Below are 21,895 nucleotides of genomic sequence, written 5' to 3' on the forward strand. Positions count from 1 at the left end.
TTTAATGTGTTATTGCCTAGCACGAGAGATTAGTCTCGGTGAAAGCTAGTTTTATTCAACTCCGTCAACCATTGTGCCCTTGGGCGTCAATGACCCTGGCCGTCAATGGTCCACTTCAGCGCTCATTCATCACTGTGGAACATGGATACGTGAAGTGGCAGGTTCTGTTTTCACAGGGGGATGTAGCCGTTGGCTTGGTCAGCACTTGTCGTCCTGTTGTGGGTCACTAACAATGTGTTCATGCCTCACCTATAAATGTCTATTTCTCAATAATCCTGACGTGGTCCATCTCGGAAAATTCTTTGAAGCCAAAAACACCACTGGCATGTGATTAGTCAGACTTTGTCAGACTCAGCAGGCTCTACACATGCATTCACCTGAGACATTCTCAAAAGGAACGCATGAGTAAACAAACAGGCTTTTTCCTTTGGAACGGACCACAAGTATGAATACACAATTTTTTTTTATCTCATAATGCGAATATGTTAGCAATTATACAGTCTGAGAAGAGCAAGCGGCACTGCCTTGACAAAAATATTCGGTTGTTTCTTCACTCATCCGAGTATCTCCATCGGTTTCTGGTAACTAGGATCATCACATGAACATGTTTCGGAGTTTTTTGGATATTTAGAGAGAGTTTTTTGTTTTGTTTTGTCTTCTCTCATTCTATTCAGTTTCCTGTTTGAAGGAGCATGTGTCAAGCCTTGTTTATCCTGTGTGAAACTTGCAGTCATTGTTCTTTGCATGAGTTACAGAAGCTGAATTTGCATTTTGAAGGTGTAAAGCTCACTTGTGAAAAACCTTCTAGGACTTTTATACAGAGAATCAAAAGTAGAAAAGAACGAGATCTAAATGGTCAGCACCCACAAGCTGAGGATTTTAACAAAAACTAAATGCAATTCATTCAGATCCCTTAGACCCGTTTGTAATCAGAACTATCTTGTGGAATTTAAATAGCTATAAAATTTAAATAAGTACAGTTATCATAAAATACATTCATTACAATAAAAAGAGAGAGAAAAAAAGAATAATAATTTGGGATCCCTGACTGAAGGCGTAAGAATGCAATCGATTATTTGGAAATGCAACTGTCAATCAAGAACAGGCACGCCTCCTTTCACCTGCTCACTGCGACTTAAAGGAGACAAAGAACTCGTTCGCGATAACGACGAGAGACATTCCAGTTGATAAGATGTTGCTGTTCTGTCGGACCGTATTTTGTTTGATTTTGTTACTTATATTTGCTCTCAGATATGTTAAGGGAAACTCGGGATATGGTATGTAGCAACTCTGAAACCGCACTTGACAAATAAGGCCTTGATGAAACTGAGGAATCTAAGTAATTTTAGTACACATGAAGATCTGTTTATAATATCAGATGACACTTTTTACAGCTGTTCACCTTGGATTCAGCAACTATAGCTCATTGGACTCAACCCATCAAGAAACTAAGCGTTTACTATGTTCCAAGCCGTGTTTCAGTGAAGGGTAAGAGTCCTTTTTTTCTACTACATTTTATTCACTGGTTACACGTAAAATGTTTTGTCAGGTAACTTAAAATGTGAATAATAAAATAATTAAATATTATAGATCTAAATATGATAACCAAATAGATTTTATTCAACTAAAAATATTGAATGAGGCTGTATAAAAAAAAAATTATAGAAGTCAAAGGTTACATGAACGTTTGACAAAAAATGGAAGTATACAATATAACAGCACAATGCAATTATTTAGTTTTTACAATTAAATTAATTAAAATAATCATGAATGGTTACTACAAAAAATATAATATGCAAATATATAATGATTTTTTTTTGCAAAAAAATTATATGCAAAATTGCATTTTGATCTCGTATTTATTGTAAAGATATTTGCTTGAAATGTATGTGTTGAGCTATGCATCTTTTATTGTTAAACAACACTGAAAGAATATGTGGGCAAAACTATAACCAGAAGTGAGCAATCTTTCACTATATTGTATATCAGTTTAGCACAAAAATATTCCAGAGATTTTCATTTTCACAATTTATGTAGTTCAGACCAGAATTGTTTTCTCAGAATCATTTATTGAATGAATGTCAGCATCTGAGTACTATCATACTATTTTGATTGTGAGTTTGACTCACTCATTGATTCAATACCTGCAGGTAAGTTTCTGTGTTTTAGTGTTTTATATTGAGAAGCTTGTCTGGTTTTTATTTGCCTACAGATGCTTCTCTTCTGAGTTTGTCCCTTATGGGAATGAGACGGGCTGGTTGGCAGTGCACAGCAGCAGAGGGCCTTCTGTTCATGATGCCAGTGCAGCTGCTTTGACTGACAGGGTGCAGATTGGAAAGCCCCTCCTCCTGGAAGTCTCAGGTTATTGTCAGCCTTGCCATAGCAACCCTGGTGCAATTCAATTGTGCTTTTAATTAAATTTATTTTAATTGAATTGGACACATCTTAAGTAAAAATACAATCTCAAATATTCATCTAAGCAATGCAATGTAACCCATTTTATTATATTTCCAGGCATACCAAATCTGAGCAAAGAAAACATTTCCATGGTTTTCATTACATTTAGTGGGACCTCTGATCCTCAGGGCTTGCATGATGTGTCTTTTATGGCCAACAGCTACTTCACCTGCTACATAGATGCAATATTACCTACTGCTGGATTGTACCATTTAAGTATGTTTACTGGACAGTGCTAAAAATATGGGAAGAATGGAACAGAATAAGCTTTTGACACCATATGTCTTTGTATTTTTAGATGTGACCATGACAAACAGTATCTACACTCATTCTACCAGCTGGCAGATTAGAGCATGTCCCTCTGGGACTGAGTACTTGAATCTCATGTTGTTCAAGAAAGATCGGTATATCCCATCCTGTGCCCCTCTGCCCATAGATACAGAGGACGAGCAGCAGGATAAAGCCTCAGCCAAATCCACAGACAGTCACAAGCAAGGTGTGAGGTCTATTCATAAAGAAAATCTACTTTTTCAAATCAACATTATTTTATAATTTTCTGCTTTGTATGTGTGATGTGTTTTCCAGCTGTCTGGATTTTTTCTGATAAACGGGCATATGCAACACAGACCGACATCACATTTGTAGCAGTAACAGAAGCACCTGATCCTCTATACTTTCATTGGAGATTTGGGGATGGACCTGAAATTAAAACAACATCCAGAATCTTCAAAAAGAGATATCGCCTCCCAGACAAGTGATTTTTATTCATCATTTTTAGTTACAAAAAAACATATTTCATACAGATTTTACTGAATCAGTACTTGTCATTTGTACATTTGATTTATTTACCTATCTGTCTTTGCAGATACAATGTCACTGTCAGTGTGTCTAATGGCCTCACGTCCATCAGCTCAGATGTTTATGCTGTTGTGATTCAGAGAGCTGTGCAGCCCAACAGGCTTCTCTACAGTCCCTCAGTTTTATCAAACCGCTCTGTAAACTTCACCTGCCGGATCAGCTCAGGAACTGATGTCTCTTATCTTTGGAATTTTGGGGATGGAACAGAGCGAGGCGGATCAAGCACTGAACATCATGTCTTTAACAGGTAGAAATTGTATCCTCCTGGCTTCCCTTTCAGTGTATACATGTTTTTGAAAGAAGTCTATATGCTCACCAAGGCTGCATTTATTTAATCAAAAACATTAAAGACGGTATTACTATATAATATTATTACAATTTAAAATAAGTGTTTTCTATTTTAATATATTTTAAAATGTAATTTATGTGATGCAAAGCTGAATTTTCAGCACTATTACTCCAGTCTTCAGTGTCACATGATCCTTCAGAAATCATTCTAATATGCTGATTTGCTGCTCAAGAAACATTTTTTATTATCATTGTTGAAAACAGTTGTGGTGCTTAATATTTTTGTGGAAACGGTGATACATTTTTTAGCATTCTTTGATGAATAGAAAGTTCAAAAGAAAAAAAATTATTTGAATTATAAATATTTTGTAATGTTAATTGTTTGAAGTCATTATCCCATATTTTTTTTCTCTTATTAATTATATTTTTTATTTGTTTTAAAATTGTTGTCACAATTGTTGGTTATTCATGCCATTGAATTTTTCTAAAAAAAATATATATATATTTATTGTAAATGTGAATATTTTTTATTTTTCTATAGAACTGGAGAGTACATATTAGAGGTTATTATGTCCAACCTGGTAAGCTCAGCCTCTTTAACAGGGCACATCTTTGTTGTTGAAGAATCCTGTCAGCCTCCTCCGGTGAAAAACATGGGTCCAAATAAAATACAGGTACAAGTTCTCTATATTCCACAATTAGACAAATACAGTCAAACCAAAATGTATTCAAACACCTTGAACATTTCATTCATTTCATTCAGTTTATTCACTATAGTTTAAAAAAATGGTAATAAAATATGACAAGATCTCAAAGTTGAACTGTGTCAGATAAAAATGTTGTCAGATAACACTTAAGCAAAACATGGTCAGGTCAAAGTGTCTGAATAATTTTGGGTATAATGTGTCACAGTTTACTTTATTTTGCTATCCTCACTTACATACATAAACGATAGTGTCCTGCACCCACTAGTAAAAATATACCAAAAATATAAAAAATGTCTGAATAATTTTTGGTTTGACTGTATACTCTTAACATTTACACTAGGAGAGATCAATAACACTGCCAGTGAAAAGTTTGGAATAATTAAGATTTTTTCCTCACCAAGGCTGCATTTAAAAAAAATCACAAATACAGTAAAAACAGTAATATTGTGAAATATTATTACAGTTTAAAATATCTGTTTTCTATTAAAATGTTTTAAAATCTAATTTATTCCTCTGATGGCAAAGCTGTATTTTCCTCATCATTACTCCAGTCTTCAGTGTCACATGATCCTTCAGAAATCATTCTGATATGCTGATTTGCTGCTCAAGAAACATTTCTTATTATTATCATCAGTTTTTGCTCCTTAATATTTTTGTGGAAACCTATGATATACTGCCATTCATTATATTTTCTATTCATCAAATCCAGTTTTCAACATGGATAATAAGAACCATTCATTATGATTAAACACCAACAATTAATAATAATTGAGCATATTAGAATGATTTCTGAAGGATCATGTGACACTGAAGACTGGAGTGATGATGCTGGAAGTTCAGCTTTGCCATCACAGGAAAAATTATAAAATAAATTGAAAACACATATTTAAAATTGTAATAATATTTCACAATATTACTGTTTTACTGTATTTTTGTCATGAAATGAATGCAACCTTGGTGAGCATTTTTCAAAAATCTTAATTATTCAAAACTTTTGACTGGCAGTGTATACTAAATAGATTTTGCTTGCATGCTTTCAGGTGTGGCGGTATCAAAATGTCCATCTTGCTGTGACGTTTGAGGCTCAGATTCAGTGTAATGTCTCCAGAGGTCTCCTGTATAGATGGACTATATATGACATGAGCGGACGACCTCTGCTCCTCCCACACATAGACACGGGACGGCAGTATATTGATCTTCCAAAATACCTCCTTCATTACGGAACATATAAAGCTATTGCAAAGGTAATGTCCTTTTATCACTTTTCTGTTTGACATAGGACTTCATATTCTACACTAAAAATTTTTTAAAAGTACTTGATATGGTATCATTTAAATAACTGATAGAATTTGAGTATATTCAAAATAAATTTATATGTATGGGGTCGATATGATTTTTAAAATGGTTTTTGAAAGAAATCTCTTATGCTCGCCATGCAATTATTTGATCAGAAATACAGTCTAAACGGAAATATTATTACAATTTAAAGATAACTTTTGTTTTAATATATATTAAAATGTAGTTAATTCCTTTGATGGCACAGCTGAGTTTTCTGCATCATTACTCCAGTCTTCAGTGTCACATGATCCTTCAGAAATCATTCTAATATGCTGATTTGCTGCTTATTATTATTAATGTTGAAAACAGTTGTGCTGCTTGAGATAACTGCCTTATTTAAGCCTAAATCATCTATATTTTAATGAATGTATTAACATGAGGAAATGCTAATAAAGAGTTTTTGTCATCACATAGGTCCAGGTATCCGGTAATGTGGTGTACAGCAACTACAGTGTTTTAATTGAAGTGATGCGCAGTCATCCTGTCAGTGTCATCAGTGAAGCCACAAATATGTTCATTAGTCGTCAGAGCGGCATCATTGTTACTCTGGATGGGCGAAAATCACATGACCCAGATTACCCCAATAATACTATAAGGTACGTGACAGTGTTTGTTTATTGATTATTGATCATTTTGGCATAAATCACATCTGAAATGTTCGTTTCTGTTTTAGATACAGCTGGTCATGCAGGCCAGTAAACACAGAAGAGAGCAGCTGTTTCAGCATGAACATCGTGACCACTTCAGCAGTACTTACATTTCCCGCTCTTGCCTTAAAACCTGACTTTGACCTGCTTAAATTCACTCTCACTGTGTACAGTGGCCATCAGTCTTCTTCATCTGAGATGTTCATCACTGTAACATCAAAACGTGTCAGGTGGGATTTAAAAAAAGATGACAAAAATACACATGCAATGAATGCAATATAGTAGTGTTGTATATATGTAATGAATCATATATTTTTTTAATTCTCGGCAGTAACATTCATATGTCTTGTAAAGATTGTGGAGAAAATTCAGTGAACTGGAATGAGCAGTTTTCTGTCTCTGCTCTCTGTGATGATTGTGGTTTCAATGCAAAAAATGTCACCTATTACTGGAAACTTTACCTTGTTAATGCCTCAAGCAAAGCTGTTTCAGAGAGTAAGTACAGTCATTCAGATCTAATATTTACCAAGTTTGTGTCTTTAATAAATTTGAAATGAATTGCTCTTGCTCTTTCTTTCAGTTCCGTTCTGCAGTAGTATGGATCTAGGTTTACCCTCTAAAATGGAGGAGAGCTTACATTTCTCCCAGCCTGCTGTGACACCCTACACTCCAGCCCATTTTACTGATCCCTCCGTTCCAGATATAGGGCTGTCGCTGGCTCCTTATCTTTTATCTAAAGATACTGACCTTACAGCCCCAGTTACACAAGATACTGTGACTTCAGTGATGCATACGAAACACCATAACATTAATGTACACACGCTAATTGAAAGTCCCAGCACAAACAACATGCACCACCGTGCAGCATTTCCAACTATCATACCTTCCTTCCCTGGGGAAACAGAGTCGTCTGGGGGTCAGTGGGAGTATCATGGGTCTTCACCAGCCCGAGATAAGGTGTCATTGACTGATGTGATCTCAGGTACGGTACTGTGGTGAAAATGATCGTAACCGTGTCAGAATCATGTCATATAATGAACTATGTAAAAGTTTTAAAACTTGAAATAGGTTCCCTATTATAATAAAGCTTTTGTTTTATGCCTTGAAACAAAATAAGCTCTGCAAAATGAGATTAGACGCCCTCTGGTGGTAGATTGTTTTTGGATAATCAGCATTTAACAATCACTTTTACAATAAGAAGAGCTCAGCCAAGGCAAAAGGCAATTTATAGAGGGGGAAAAAAAACATACTATTTAATAGATCAGTTATCTAACTCAAGGAGATCATTGTGGCAACATAATAATAATAATAATAAGCATACAATTTATTATTAGAAGAAGTAGTAGTAGTAGTAGTAGTAGTAGTAGTAATTACAATAAATAATAATAATAATAATTATTATTATTATTATATATTAATAATAATGTTATAGCAGTAAACCGTAATGATAATATACTAACTTTGTGAACTACATTTGCAGACTTGCATACTGAGGTTCACACAGACATTTACGAGACAATATCAGGTGATCGTCCCTCCCTACCAGGTATTTTACTCCTAAATAAAGAAACCTCTGGACTTTACATGCTGAAATTAGAAATTGTGTTTTTATTGAACAGTACTGTGTAATCTGCATGATGCTCATATGATATTTTTGGTTCCGTTTAGAGTATGATTACTATAATTTTGGCATTGAAGAGGCTGATCCTGGTGTTCCTGTCGGCAGACCTACAGGTATGTTTTTTTTTTTTTTTTTGTGCTCTTCATCAAATGAGCAATAATGTTTTTTAATTGTTGTAGTGTGTTTAACTGTGTCTTGTGTGTGGTCCTGGTATTCCCTATGTCCAAATGTCCCCATAGTAATACCAGTAAATTTTGACCTTATGGGGACATTTTTTATAAAGCTTATAAATCATACAGAATGATCTTTGTTTTGAAAATCTAAAATAGCAGAAAGTTTTATGTGATAGGAAGGTTTAGGGTTATACAGTTTATACAGTAAATAACCATTATGTCTATGGAATGTCCCCATAAAACATGGAAAACCCAAAGTGTATGTGTGTGTGTAAGGGACCATTTCAATGGGATTTAATTGGAATGAAGGATCATTCCCTCACTCTTATGACAATGAGGGTGATAATCTGGTGGACCCCAACCTGCTTGGGCCGGCAATTTCTGAGCAGACCCTGCTGGATCTGGACAGACAGCTCATTCATCAGTCTGTGTTTGAGTCTTACACTCTCACAGGTAAGTGAAAGCACTCACAGCGCTTATTATAAGGACAAGAGACCTTCTGAATTACATAAACATTCCCACACTCTAAAAAATGCTGGGTTGTTTCAATCCAAATTTGGGTCAAAAATGGACCCAATTCTTGTGTTAAATTTATAAATTAAGTTTTTATCCCAACAGTTGGGTTTGTCCATATTTGATCCAAATTTGGGTTGAAACAACCCAGCATTTTTTAGAGTGAATAAAATTAAGTCAACATGACTCATTTTACATATGGATTGTAAAAAGAACCTTTGGTTGTCTCTGTCTTTTTTTCCCTTTAGGATTATCTTCTTCGGTTGTCACATTTAAACCCTTCATGCTTAAACCAAAGAGTCTTTATTTGCTTGAAGTGTCTGCAAGTGAGTTTTGGAAATTCATAATGAAGATTCCTATTACAAATGAACATTAAACAGACAAACAACTGAATAAATAATGCATTAAATGTTTGTATTTCTTTTGGCCAAATGCTATTTGCATAATTTCACTCCTGTTTTTCTCACCTTGTCAGGTTCTGAGGAGCGGCTACAAGGGAAAAGCCAGCTGTTTTTCCACACACAAGCTGTTCCGGAGGGAATGAGCTGCCAAGTGCAGCCCAACACAGGCTCTGAAATCCACACTCATTTCAGCGTCTTCTGCTCCTCTGGAAAAGAGGTCTATGTTTTTCCACTCCTTTCAACATATTCATATTTTGCATTGTTAAGAACAGTGTAATATTCAACATAATTTTTTTCTGTGATCTGATCTTGATGTAATTGTGTTTCTGTGATCAGGATCTCTTGTATGAGTACAGTTTCAGTGTGGGAAACACTGAGAGGAAACTCCTTTACAAAGGCAGGGATTTCCAACATTACTTTAGTCTTCCTAGTGGAGATTCTAATGACGATTACAAAGGTACAAATAATCCATAATAAAGGTCATTTCACATTTACATTATTATGATCTCACACAAATCAGCCACATCTTACCTATTCTCATTCTCTTTTTTTTCACAGTCACAGTCTATATTGAAATAAAGAACCGATTTGGAGCAGTGACCAAACCATGTCCTGTGACAGTGACTGTTCATCCAAGCTTTCAGAGAAACTCATCCTCCCAGCCCAGCCCTGATCAAGAATTGTGCGGACACAAAAATTACTTAATTAATTCTCACATCTTTATCTGACGTATTAGCATTTTAAATGACCTTTGTTCCTTCTTCTAGGTACATGTATGGAATAGGTAACCTAACCGGTCTGAGTAAGATTGGAAGCAACAGAGACATCATCAACTATATCTCTCTTTTGACCACGGTGCTGAACCGCTTGAGTCTGGAGCCGGAGTCTTCTGTCGAGCTTCTGACTCTGACACGCGCTTCCCTCATTTCAGTGGCCTGTCAGCTGTCCATCACTGACAAGGTCTCTTAACAAGACAAAGATTCTGTAACTGACATTTGCAAAAAAAAAAAAAAAAAAAAGATTCTATATTTAACTCTATGTTCTTGTTTTTTAGGGAGATTTATTTGATATAATTTACAGGCTTACTGATTTGATAAAAATCTCTAGTCAAGTGAGTATAACCCAAGCTTGGATTTAATTTCAGTTTTCTTTATAATGTTTTATACACTTTGCTAATTATTTAATATCTGATTTAGGTGACATTTCACAGTGCCAGAGAAGTAATCCAGCATGTTCACAACATCCCATCCCGCTTACATGAGTCCAAGCCTCCAGCAGGCCATATATTGGACATTGGGATGGTGAATGCATTGGTATCTCTCCTGTCTGGTGTGTTGGAGGCTCCAGTGCTTTCTTCAAGACCAGGACACCAACTCATAAACAAAGTGCTTTACACCATCACTAATTTAGTACTGGTAAGAGAGGCATTCCTGATGCAATGTTGATGTGTTAGTTTTCAAAATGACATGACATTAAAGGGTTTGTTCACCCAAAAATGAAAATTCTGTCATTAATTACTCTCCCTCATGTTGTTCCAAAACCATAAGGCTTTCGTTCAACTTCGGAACACAAATGAAGATCTTTTTGATGAAATCTGAGAGCTTTCTGTCCCTCCATAGACTGCCTTCACAACTAACACTTTGATGCTTCAAAAAGTTCATAAAGAGATTTTAAAACTAATCCATATGAATTGAGCGGTTTAGTCCAAAATTTCTGAAGAGACCCAATTGCTTTATATGATGAACAGATTTAATTTAGGCTTTTATTCGCATATAAACATTGATCAGAACATAGGGGTTCAAACAAACCTGAATGACACACAAGAACAAACCTCTTCCTCTTCCAGAAGCTCAAACATGCTGCGTAACACACGAGAACGAACCTCATTGGTTCTTGTTCGCGTCAAGCAAACTTGAGCTTCTGTTTACCATAACTGATGTGTGACTTGATGAATGTTTACATGTGAATATCACCTAAATTAAATCTGTTCATCACATAAAGCGATTGTGTCTCTTCAGAAAATTTGGACTAAACCGCTCAATTCATACGGATCAGTTTTACAATTTATGAACTTTTTGAAGTGTCAAAAGTTTCAGTTGCGTAGCTGTCAATGGAGGGACATAAAGCTCTCAGGTTTAATCAAAAAGATCTTTTTTTGCGTTCCGAAGATGAACGAAGGTCTTACGGGTTTGGAACGACAAGAGGGTGAGTAATTAATGACAGAATTTTCATTTTTGGGTGAAGTATTCCTTTAACATGTACTGCTGATGATTTTTTCTGTTTGAAAAGTTGAAAAGCAGCAGAAAATTTTAATGAACTCCCAACTAAAAGGGAACGTTCTCAGAACTTTGGCTAAGGTTCTGGCAACATTCTCTGAAAGTTATGAACAAACGATCTTTCTGATTTTAATAGGATGTTTCTTCAGAGTTATCTGGTCTTTAATAATATTCTCAATTACTTGACACAAAAACATTATGTATACATCATACATGGAATGTTTTTTCTGAAACATTTTAGTTGGACGTCTGTAAGACATTTTTTAAATGTTTCTACATGCTTCAGAGTGTTCAGAGAACATTCAAAAGTAAAGTTCCCATAATGTATGCAAAATTATAAAATGGAACGTTTTCGTAAAGGGTTAGTTCACCCAAAAATGAAAATTCTGTCATTTATTATTCACCCTCATGCCGTTCCACACCAATAAGACCTTCGTTAATCTTCATAACACAAATTTATATATTTTTGTTGATATCCGATGGCTCAGTGAAGCCTCCATAGGGAGCAATGAAATTTCCTCTCTCAAGATCAATAAAGGTACTAAAAACATATTTAAATCAGTTCATGTGAGTACAGTGGTTCAATATTAATATTATAAAGCGACAAGAATATTTTTGGAGTGCCAAAAAAACAAAATAACGATTTATTTAGTGATGGCCAATTTCAAAACACTGCTTCAGGAAGCATCGGAGCATAAATGAATCAGTGTGTCGAATCATAATTCAGATCGCGTGTTAAACTGCCAACGGCTGAAATCACGTGACTTTGGCGCTCCAAACAGCAGATTCGATACATTTATGCTTCGATGCTTCCTGAAGCAGTGTTTTGAAATCGTCCATCACTAAATAAATCGTTATTTAGTTTTTTTTTAGCGCTCCAAAAATATTCTCGTCGCTTTATAATATTAATATTGAACCACTGTACTCAAGTGAACCGATTTAAATATGTTTTTAGTACCTTTATGGATCTTGAGAGAGGAAGTGTCCATTGCTCCCTATGGAGGCCTCATGGAGCTATCAGATTTCAACTAAAATATCTTAATTTGTGTTCAGAAGATTAACGAAGGTCTTACGGGTGTGGAACGGCATGAAGGTAAGTAATAAATGACAGAATTTTCATTTTTGGTTGAACTAATCCTTTTAAGTTCTCATAACCCAAAAATAAAAAAAATAAAAATACATTTAACACATAAAAAAAATGGAATGTTTTCATAACTTAATGGAAACATTCTTAGAACGTATTTTTGTTAGCTGGTTTAAGTCCTTTGAAATGTCCAGATCGAGATGCATCTTCTAACTTGTTTAATCTACCATGTGATCAATTCATTTTATCCCATTATTATAGCTCTGTCTGTGTTGTAAACTGCAATGTCTCATTTAATCACTGTAGATTTGAATGTAATATTTAGTCTGATTTTCATGGTCACTGTGGGATAAACAGATCTCTTCTGAGATTCTTTGATATTAACCTTGTTCATTTTGTTTGCAGGAGTGTATGCTATCCAGCAATGTCTTGCAGTACAATGTGAACACTACTTTTATGGAAGTATTAGCATGGAAGAATGGCCAGTCTTATTCTATGGTGAAAACATTTGGCCTCACTACGTTCCACCTCACTGATTTCCTCGATATGCAATTTCAGCAATGGAGCAGCGATAGCAAGCACAAGCCATGCATCATTACCTGGCTCACAGTGCACAGGCAGAGCCCATACCGCTGGTCCAGAGCCATGCAGGTACACTATAAATGCATAGCTGAATTTGAGAAAGAAGCAAATTACACTCTAATTGAATGTGATGTTACAGTTCAGTGGAGGGACGGCAGACATTCGGCTCTACAACTGCACCACTAGGAAGGAAATCAAAGTCCAACATCTATCCACACCAGTTACCATTGAATTTCTGAGAAAAGAGGAGACAAAAGTAGTTTTTTTTTTACTGCTTGATCACAAATAGCTTTCCTCCATATTTGGTCACCCTGATTTGTTTTTTATGCTTGTTCCAGCAGAGCGGACATACAAAGTTCACTCTTCTGCGCAGTCAGGTGAACAGTCACCAGTTCAACATCACGTCACAGACCCTTCAGAGAGCCTTTCAGATCACTGTGCAGTTTAACAGGCCAGCTGAACGCCCCTTTCCCATACTGCTGCTGCTTAGGTGATGACATTGCTGCATTTCAGTGTCTTCAGTCTTCTTGTCAACCATTATGTTAAATATAACATCTGTTCACAGGATGTACGAGCAGCCGACACCTAATAAGTACAACGAACAGAAAATATATCACTGGAAAGGACAGACAGCTCACATCTTCCTCCCTCAATCCTATTTACATGGTTTGGTTAAACTTTTTATTCCATACATTATTGTATTTGGCACAAAATAGACAAAAATATTTGAAGATATAAAAATGAAATGTAGTTTTTTTAAATATATAGATTAATTATAAATGTGAAATTGTCTGCCATTATTAGTATTATATATAATACAAACATTATATATATATATATATATATATATAACATTATATATTTATAACATTATAAAATATATATAATGTATATATATATATATTTACATTTATTATTATTAGTATTATATATATATATATATATATATATATATATATATAATACTATAATATATATATATTATATTCTATTTAATGTTTTAAAATGTGTATTTTTTTATAATGAAATGTACAAAAGTGTATAGAATCATTATAAATTTTAAAATTTTTAACAGTTTTTTTTTACCTGAATATTGAATTTTGATCTTCATTGTGTTATATTTTAGGGAAATGTCCGTAAAATTACTGGATAATGTCCTGTTATTTTTTTGCCAGTACATTATCTGTTTTTTTACAGATTTTACAGACGTTTTTTTACGTATTTATTTTTTTACAGTTTTTTTTTTTTTTGTAGATATGTTTATCATTATCCTTTTATAATATATATATATATATATATATATATATATATATATATATATATATATATATATATATATATATATTTTTTTTTACTAATTAAATATTAATATTTATATTTAATTTTTTTGGGGTTTTCTTACATTTCATTTTTGTATCTTTTTCATTATGATTTTTTTTTCTTTATCTCCAGCTACTGGTGCTGTTTACCTGATGCTTCTCAATGCAGACTATAATAAAAGCCCCAGCAACAAGTACATTGCCAGAGCTGTGAACTACACGCTTAGCATTGAGTCTGTGGAGTGTCTTTCTTGGGATGGTGTGAAAGAGTGGAAGCCCAGGGGCTGTTTTTCTCATGGTGGTGTTTCTCCAGACAAGATCTACTGCAGGTATGGATTATACAATAAATGCTCCATCTAGTGGTAAGACAAAAAATAAATTTTCATGTATTTTGATATGTATAGTACCTGAAATGTTGTAGTAATGGCTTCAAATGGTCTTGCAAATACCTTTGTAACGAATAGGTTACAAATTAATTTTTAATAATGTTCAAAAAAAATATTAATTATTGTGTCAATCATTTGCTCTGTAGGCCAATATTATGTGGGCACATGCACTAATAAAAAACAACTAAAAATGTGTCTGATGATCCTTTTTTTTCAGTTGCAGCCACCTGGCATCATTTGCAGTATCGCATGAGAACATCATAAGCAGCTTCAACTCGGCAGATGTTTCACAATTTATCCAGTACACCTGCAATGCCTCTCTCTAAAGTTATCAGATCTGAATATGGTTGCTTTTTAACTTACACTTACAGATATTCTCATCTTGTCTTGCAGCTCCAAAACTAACTACATACTGATCATTTTGTCAGTAATATTCCTGGCTGTATATGTGGTGGTGTTGGTCTTCTGTAGGAAGGCTGATGTTTCCATACAGAAAACTACAGGCTCATTCCTGCTTCCAGAAAACAATCCCTCAGACAGATTCCTCTATGCTGTCACTATAGATACAGGCTTTAGATCTAGAACCAGAATGACAGCAAAGGTATTAATCATTGTGTGACCATCGCTGCATACACTGTGTGAATACATATTGTAAGTTGCATGCGTTATATACGTTACAGTCCATTTTGGAATCTTTATTTGTAAAATGTTTCAGGTTCACATTGTTCTATATGGAGATGATGGTGTCTCTCAAACCAGGGAACTCAGCAGCTCTGACTCCAAACTCTTTACATGCAACTCAAGGAACACTTTTATTCTGAGGTAAATGCCCATTCCGCACATATATTGAGACAGTACAGCCAACCATTCATTTAAACCTAATGTGATTGTCTAATTTGTTACATTTTTGTTACATCCTAATTTCTCATTATTCAGCTCCCCAGAGAGTCTGGGTCGAGTATTGAAGATGCACCTTTGGCATGATAATGGAGGTTCATCTCCCAGCTGGTACCTGAGCCACGTGGTGGTAAAAGACCTGGTGCAGGGGTCCAGCTGGTTCTTCCTGGGCCAGTGTTGGCTGGCAGTGGATGAGGGAGATGGAAGGGTGGAGAGGAGTTTAGCTGCTTCTGAATGCGGCCTGACATTTAAACAGGTAACCCCATGTTGTTATTGATGTACATCTAGTTAAAGGTGCCCTTGAATGAAAAATTGAATTTATCTTGGCATAGTCAAATAACAAGAGTTCAGTACATGGAAATGACTTACAGTGAGTCTCAAACTCGATTGTTTCCTCCTTCTTATATAAATCTCATTTGTTTAAAAGACCTCCGAAGAACAGGCGAATCTCAACATAACACCGACTGTGATGTAACAGTCGAGGGGTACGCCCCCAATATTTGCATATGCCAGCCCATGTTCCCAACATTATGAAAGACATTAGACAAGGGCAGCCAGTATTAACATCTGGATCTGCACAGGTTAAACAACAGACTAGGTAAGCAAGCAAGAACAGTAGCGAAAAATGGCAGATGGAGCGATAATAACTGTCATGATCCATGATATTTTTAGTGATATTTGTAAATTGTCTTTCTAAATGTTTCGTTAGCATGTTGCTAATGTTCTGTTAAATGTGGTTAAAGTTACCATCGTTTCTTACTGTATTCACAGAGACAAGAGCCGTCGCCATTTTCATTATTAATAACTTGCAGTCTATATAATACATAAACACAACTTCATTCTTTATAAATCTCTCCAACAGTGTAGCATTAGCTGTTAGCCACGGAGCATAGCCTCAAATTCATTCAAAATCAAATGTAAACAATATAACAGTAAACAATACTCACATAATCCGATGCATGCATGACAAACACTTTGTAAAGATCCATTTGAGGGTTATATTAGCTGTGTAAACTTTGTTTATGCACTGTTCAAGGCAAGCGCGAGCTCCGTGGGCGTGGAGCACGAGAATTAAAGGGCCAGTAGCCCTGAATCGGCTCATTTATAATGATGCCCCAAAATAGGCAGTTAAAAAAATTAATAAAAAAAAATCTATGGGGTATTTTGAGCTGAAACTTCACAGACACATTCAGGGGACACCTTAGACTTATATTACACCTTTTTTTTAAAAAAAGTTCTAGGGCACCTTTAAATATGGCTGTATAGATTTATTTGTGTCTGTGCAGTGTTCTTATAAAAGGATTGTCCACCCAAAAATGAACATTCTGCTATAATTTACTCACCCTCATGTCATACCAAACCTGAATGACTTTCTTTCTTCTGCAGAACACAAAAGAAGATATTTTGAAAAATGCTGAATATTTCGATTCCCATTTACATCCATTGTATTTTTGTTCATATAATAGAAGTCATTGGGATCAGAAACCAACATTCTTCAAAATATCTTTGTGTTCAGCAAAAGAAAGAAAGTCATACAGGTTTAGTATGACATTTTATTAATGATTTTCATTTTCAGGTAGACTGTCCCTTTAAGTCAAAGACATCTAGGTCTATTTAATTTGACAGCAGCATTTATATTTAAATACATTAAATTATTTAAATAACACTCTTTAAAATGTTTTCGTCTTTGCTACAACATGTTTGTTCACCAATATAATAATCATTCCTCTCATTTTTACATGAATAATTTCAGCTTGATTTTGGCATTATTTAAAGTTTGAAACTTTAAGGCAGCAATTATACTTGAAGTTTAAAATTTTACATTTAAAATTTTTGGCACAATACAAAAACAAGATTAATTGTCATATGCTTACAATGAATATATTGTTTTTTTCTTTGAATAAGTCTGTTATTCAATCTAACAAAAAAATCTTGTGTTTTTCCTCTATGTATCTGAGAAAGTTTCTATATTTGAGACTCACAGAATACCTGGAAGACTTTCACCCGTGGCTGTCAGTGTACAGCCGTCCGTCTTTCAGCTCTCACACACACACTCAGCGTTGGAGTGTGTGTCTGCTGCTTCTGCAGGGCTACATGTGTGTCAGTGCAGTGCTCATAAATCTTTTGGAAGAACAGGTGTTCAACACAGAAATCAATACATGTCAACAAATATGTTTCATTTTCATTTCCCCAATATTGAGACATGTCTTTATTCTGTACACCAATGGGCAGTGCTTTTTAGAGATGGGCCTTATTGATGTTTCACCGGTTTCCATGGTAACAGGCCTGTGCGGTGCTCTTGCTGTGATGCCGGTGGGGGGTCTGGTGTCCCTGTTGTTCCGTGTCAGCAAGGTCAGAATTCCCAGGCTGCCTGAAATTGTCCCTCAGTTTCTTCTTGCCACACAGTTAAATTTTGAATCTACTGGGTGCATTAATTCAGACAACTCTATTTATTATGTATGATATATACATATTTAGTTGTTTTTTTCATATGCTACTGATTTTTAGACCACGTCCCGTAGTGTGTCTGGAGACCAGTATAAGGTCAAGGTGCCTGATGTCTACTCTGTAGAAGGTATGTTATCATGTGTAACTCCACTCATTATTCAAAATAGTTTTATGCAAAACACTTTCTATTGGTTTGTCTGTTTCACAGATCACCATGATGCACTTCTAATGAATGATTGTACATTTGAATCATATCTGCCCTGGAATACAGTTTCCCACTGGACTCAAAGCTCTTGGAAAAAAGAGTATAAGGTACAATGTACAGATCAATTAAATATGCTTATGTTATGCTTTATATGCTGAGCTGAATATGCTTACACTTAAATTATATTAGTCTACATTACTAAAGAAAAAGCAAACGGTGTGTCCAGCAGTACGGTACTCAGGATTGGAAAACCTCAGATTCAATGTCTACGTCAAAACTTCAGGAGGATCCTGACACCATCTTAGAGACTGTGGAAGATTTAATGTGTGACGTCAACAACAGATCACATGACAAATGCAAATGGAATAAGACTGATTTCAAATCGCACACCTCTGCAGGTTTTGAATTCATTAGAAAAAAAATTAAGTATATAACATAATATTTTACTATACTATACTATATGTATATTTTTAATAAATTATCATTATTTAACAAATATATTTTAATTTTTAGATAGTTCTTATATAGTTTTTAAATAAAGTTTGGGGTCAGTAAGGTTAGTTTTGAAAGAAAAAGACCATTATAAAGACATTTATAATGTTTTCAAAATAAATGTTGTTTTAAAGAGAGTTTAACAAAAATATTAAGCAGCACAACTGTTTTCAACATTGATAATAAAAAGAAATGTTTATTAAGCAGCAAATCAGCATATTAGAATGATTTCTGAAGGATCATGTGACACCGAAGACTAAAGTAATGATGCTGAAAATTCAGCATTATATATCACATGAATAAATTACATTTTAAAATATATTAAAATAGAAAATGGCTATTTTAAATTGTAATAATATTTCATAGTTTTTACTGTATTTTTGATCAAATAAATGCGACCTTGGTGATCATAAGAGACTTCTTTCATTAAAAAAATCTTACCAACCCCAAACTTTCAAACAGTACTGTATGAGACTCAAGAATATTTTTTATCCTTTATGCTATTCTGTTTTTTTTTTGTACACTGACATCCTAGAGAAGCGGCAGGTTTGTGATGGTAGAATCCAAAATCTTCAATCCTGGTGTTATTACGTGGGCTGGACCCTGTGCTTGACTCTCACTCTTACATGCGTCCTCATCACGGGAACTCTTGGAGTAAAGTGGGTGATCCTTTGTTAGTACTATATTCTGTTGGAGCTTAAATATTACTTGAAAAGTGTATGTGTCACAATATTTGTTTCCCGAATATATGAAAATTAGCATTTAAATTTGTTACCCTACAGGTTCAGCAAAACAAAGACTCTTCTGTGGACTCATTCGGTCTTCTTTTCTCTTGTCTGCTGTGGCTTTGTACTGCATCCAGCAATGGTAAATCATCTTGATCTCTCACACTCTGTGCAGGGTAGCTGTGCATGGATTCAATTTAATATTTGGCCCTCGTTCTGTTTTTGGATCTTAAAATCTATATAAATTTAAACCTGTTTTAAATTTTTATTTCCTCATACAGATACTCATAGTTACTGTCACAGTGTCTCTGCTACATCGAAAGAGGCCGAACTGGTTCCACGGTCTAAGTGTAAACGAGACTGTCACTGAGTTATTGAAACACGGGGGCCGAAAAAATGAGAATGTCTTTGTTAGCAAATTCCTGCAGTCCCATTTTGAAAAGGTAAAATCATGTAAACATGATTCTATCATACTGTTAGACACAAGAGAACTTTAGATTGGATAATTATCAAGTTTGCAACTACTCTGCATTATGTTTGATGAGCAGGTGCTCGCTGCCCGTCAGAGAGCCAGGTATCTGCGTCTAGTGCGGCCACCGAATTCAAGAGAGCTGAAGTGTGTGAGACGCCAGATCAAGAAACAGACTCTCCTTTACAAAACTACAAGGTCTTGCTATTTGATCAACCTCAACTCTTAATTTTTTACCTTCGAACCTCAAAAATACACTTTTGCTTCAACAGGGATTTGATGTTACATCTAATCATGCTGTCGATGATTCTATTTGTGACTTATGGAAAGTCTGCCAATGACTACAAGTACCATTTGAATCAGGCTATCAAAGCTCATTTCACAAAGTAAATACAGATGTTCTCACATAGCCACATTACTTGAAATTATATATTACTGAGTGCTAACAATAAAAGTGCTAATGTTGTTTTCATATAAACAGGAGTCCACAAAATTCATTTCACGCCATCCAAAAACTTGACGATTGGTGGAAATGGACAACAACCACTTTCCTAGAGAGACTATATGACAATGCCAACTGCCATGATAAAGGAATAGAAAATGAAGTACATTTTTAATGATTTATTTGACATATGTTGCTATTTAAAACAGGATTTAAGTGGCTTTACAAAAAGTACCGCTAACTATGTGTTGCTTTAACAGACAGGAGATTTCACAGCTTATTCTCTTATTGGGAGTCCAGTCATTAGAAAGATCAAGAGCACATACAACTCATCATGCCAGGTAAATCACCAACGCTGACTGTTTCACAGTAAAAAATTATTCCTTAAATGTGAAAACTCATTAGATGCATAAACAATTTTTTTTTTTTTTTTTTTGCAGATCAAAAGTTTGAATTTTGAAGTTTGAGGGTTTTTATGATTTTGAAAGAAGTCACTTAAAGGTTGCATTTATTTGATGATATTGTGAAATATTATTACAATTTAAAAGAACAGTTTTCTATTTGAACATATTATTTAATTCATGTTTTGGCAAAGCTAAATTTTCAGCATCATTATGCCAGTCTTCAGTGTCACATGATCCTTCAGAAATCTTCAATTTAATCCATCACAGGAATAAAATACATTTTAAAATATATTCAGAAAAGAGTTTTATTATAATATATAATATAATGCAATATTTAAAAAAACCTAGATTTTTTATTATAAAATAATTAATTTAAATTGTAATATTTCACAATATTACTGTTTTACTATATTTTTCATCAAATAATTCCAGCCTTTGTGAGCATAAGAGACTTCTTTTCTTTTAAAAATCTTAATTATTCCAGTGTGTTTTCTCTATAAACAGATCTTGAATTTGTTGGGCAAGAACAGTATGAAATGCTCTGATAACCAATCTGTGGCAAAGAGACACTCACTTTGTGGAAAACTTGGGTGTTATGAGGGAGAAAGAGTGAGTGCGAGCCTGGGAAAAACAAGGTAAACTGCAAATTAATAATCTTTAATGTGAAAAATATCTGTAATATATGTAATTGCATTAATAAAATAGGTTCAAAGCAATCAAGTCAATTAAAAAGCTTCTGGATACAAGCTGGATGACACCATTCACCCAAATTGTGATGGTCCAATTTATCCTGTACAACGGGCCCAGTAACCTCTTCACGTCAGTCACTATTCTAGTAGAGCAAACCTCAGCAGGAGCTCTGATACCCTCAGCAAGTGTTCAGTCCACTAGACTTTACCATTTCCCCGCTGCCCTTGACTACGGTGTTATGACCTGTGAGGTGAGCATCTTATTACAGCCTAGACATATGATCAGCTGATAACATTAATATGGAGGGTAAATTTAATGTGGAGGGTAAATGTGATAATGTATTGATTGTGAGTACAATATATGCATAATACAATACCATGGTAATAACACAAAATTATATTATATTATATTATATTATATTATATTATTACATTGAACAAAATTATAAACGCAACACTTTTGTTTTTGCCCCC

At 34.6% G+C, this 21,895-nt stretch overlaps 1 protein-coding gene across 1 annotated transcript in view; it reads left to right on the plus strand.

The window, feature by feature from the left end:
• Positions 1 to 89: 89 nt before the first annotated feature.
• LOC137014428 (polycystin-1-like protein 1) overlaps positions 90 to 21,895 on the plus strand; it is a 28,344-nt gene continuing 6,538 nt past the window's right edge. The window contains exons 1-46 of the mRNA XM_067378731.1: positions 90 to 197; positions 1,379 to 1,488; positions 2,213 to 2,361; positions 2,515 to 2,673; positions 2,756 to 2,953; positions 3,043 to 3,211; positions 3,323 to 3,562; positions 4,145 to 4,277; positions 5,351 to 5,554; positions 6,063 to 6,244; positions 6,322 to 6,525; positions 6,627 to 6,790; positions 6,876 to 7,277; positions 7,776 to 7,841; positions 7,964 to 8,029; positions 8,366 to 8,542; positions 8,851 to 8,928; positions 9,078 to 9,220; positions 9,340 to 9,460; positions 9,562 to 9,685; positions 9,771 to 9,963; positions 10,058 to 10,114; positions 10,200 to 10,418; positions 12,769 to 13,014; positions 13,085 to 13,204; positions 13,287 to 13,435; positions 13,511 to 13,611; positions 14,398 to 14,593; positions 14,868 to 14,951; positions 15,044 to 15,251; positions 15,366 to 15,472; positions 15,587 to 15,803; positions 17,510 to 17,683; positions 17,780 to 17,899; positions 18,056 to 18,122; positions 18,204 to 18,307; positions 18,430 to 18,598; positions 19,228 to 19,351; positions 19,475 to 19,559; positions 19,699 to 19,860; positions 19,966 to 20,084; positions 20,159 to 20,272; positions 20,368 to 20,491; positions 20,589 to 20,669; positions 21,237 to 21,367; positions 21,438 to 21,672. Of these exons, the coding sequence (XP_067234832.1) occupies positions 90 to 197; positions 1,379 to 1,488; positions 2,213 to 2,361; positions 2,515 to 2,673; positions 2,756 to 2,953; positions 3,043 to 3,211; positions 3,323 to 3,562; positions 4,145 to 4,277; positions 5,351 to 5,554; positions 6,063 to 6,244; positions 6,322 to 6,525; positions 6,627 to 6,790; positions 6,876 to 7,277; positions 7,776 to 7,841; positions 7,964 to 8,029; positions 8,366 to 8,542; positions 8,851 to 8,928; positions 9,078 to 9,220; positions 9,340 to 9,460; positions 9,562 to 9,685; positions 9,771 to 9,963; positions 10,058 to 10,114; positions 10,200 to 10,418; positions 12,769 to 13,014; positions 13,085 to 13,204; positions 13,287 to 13,435; positions 13,511 to 13,611; positions 14,398 to 14,593; positions 14,868 to 14,951; positions 15,044 to 15,251; positions 15,366 to 15,472; positions 15,587 to 15,803; positions 17,510 to 17,683; positions 17,780 to 17,899; positions 18,056 to 18,122; positions 18,204 to 18,307; positions 18,430 to 18,598; positions 19,228 to 19,351; positions 19,475 to 19,559; positions 19,699 to 19,860; positions 19,966 to 20,084; positions 20,159 to 20,272; positions 20,368 to 20,491; positions 20,589 to 20,669; positions 21,237 to 21,367; positions 21,438 to 21,672 (6,903 nt within the window). The remainder of the gene's footprint in view (positions 198 to 1,378; positions 1,489 to 2,212; positions 2,362 to 2,514; positions 2,674 to 2,755; positions 2,954 to 3,042; positions 3,212 to 3,322; positions 3,563 to 4,144; positions 4,278 to 5,350; positions 5,555 to 6,062; positions 6,245 to 6,321; positions 6,526 to 6,626; positions 6,791 to 6,875; positions 7,278 to 7,775; positions 7,842 to 7,963; positions 8,030 to 8,365; positions 8,543 to 8,850; positions 8,929 to 9,077; positions 9,221 to 9,339; positions 9,461 to 9,561; positions 9,686 to 9,770; positions 9,964 to 10,057; positions 10,115 to 10,199; positions 10,419 to 12,768; positions 13,015 to 13,084; positions 13,205 to 13,286; positions 13,436 to 13,510; positions 13,612 to 14,397; positions 14,594 to 14,867; positions 14,952 to 15,043; positions 15,252 to 15,365; positions 15,473 to 15,586; positions 15,804 to 17,509; positions 17,684 to 17,779; positions 17,900 to 18,055; positions 18,123 to 18,203; positions 18,308 to 18,429; positions 18,599 to 19,227; positions 19,352 to 19,474; positions 19,560 to 19,698; positions 19,861 to 19,965; positions 20,085 to 20,158; positions 20,273 to 20,367; positions 20,492 to 20,588; positions 20,670 to 21,236; positions 21,368 to 21,437; positions 21,673 to 21,895) is intronic.

Source organism: Chanodichthys erythropterus, chromosome 23, assembly GCF_024489055.1.
Source record: "Chanodichthys erythropterus isolate Z2021 chromosome 23, ASM2448905v1, whole genome shotgun sequence".
Taxonomy (NCBI): domain Eukaryota; kingdom Metazoa; phylum Chordata; class Actinopteri; order Cypriniformes; family Xenocyprididae; genus Chanodichthys; species Chanodichthys erythropterus.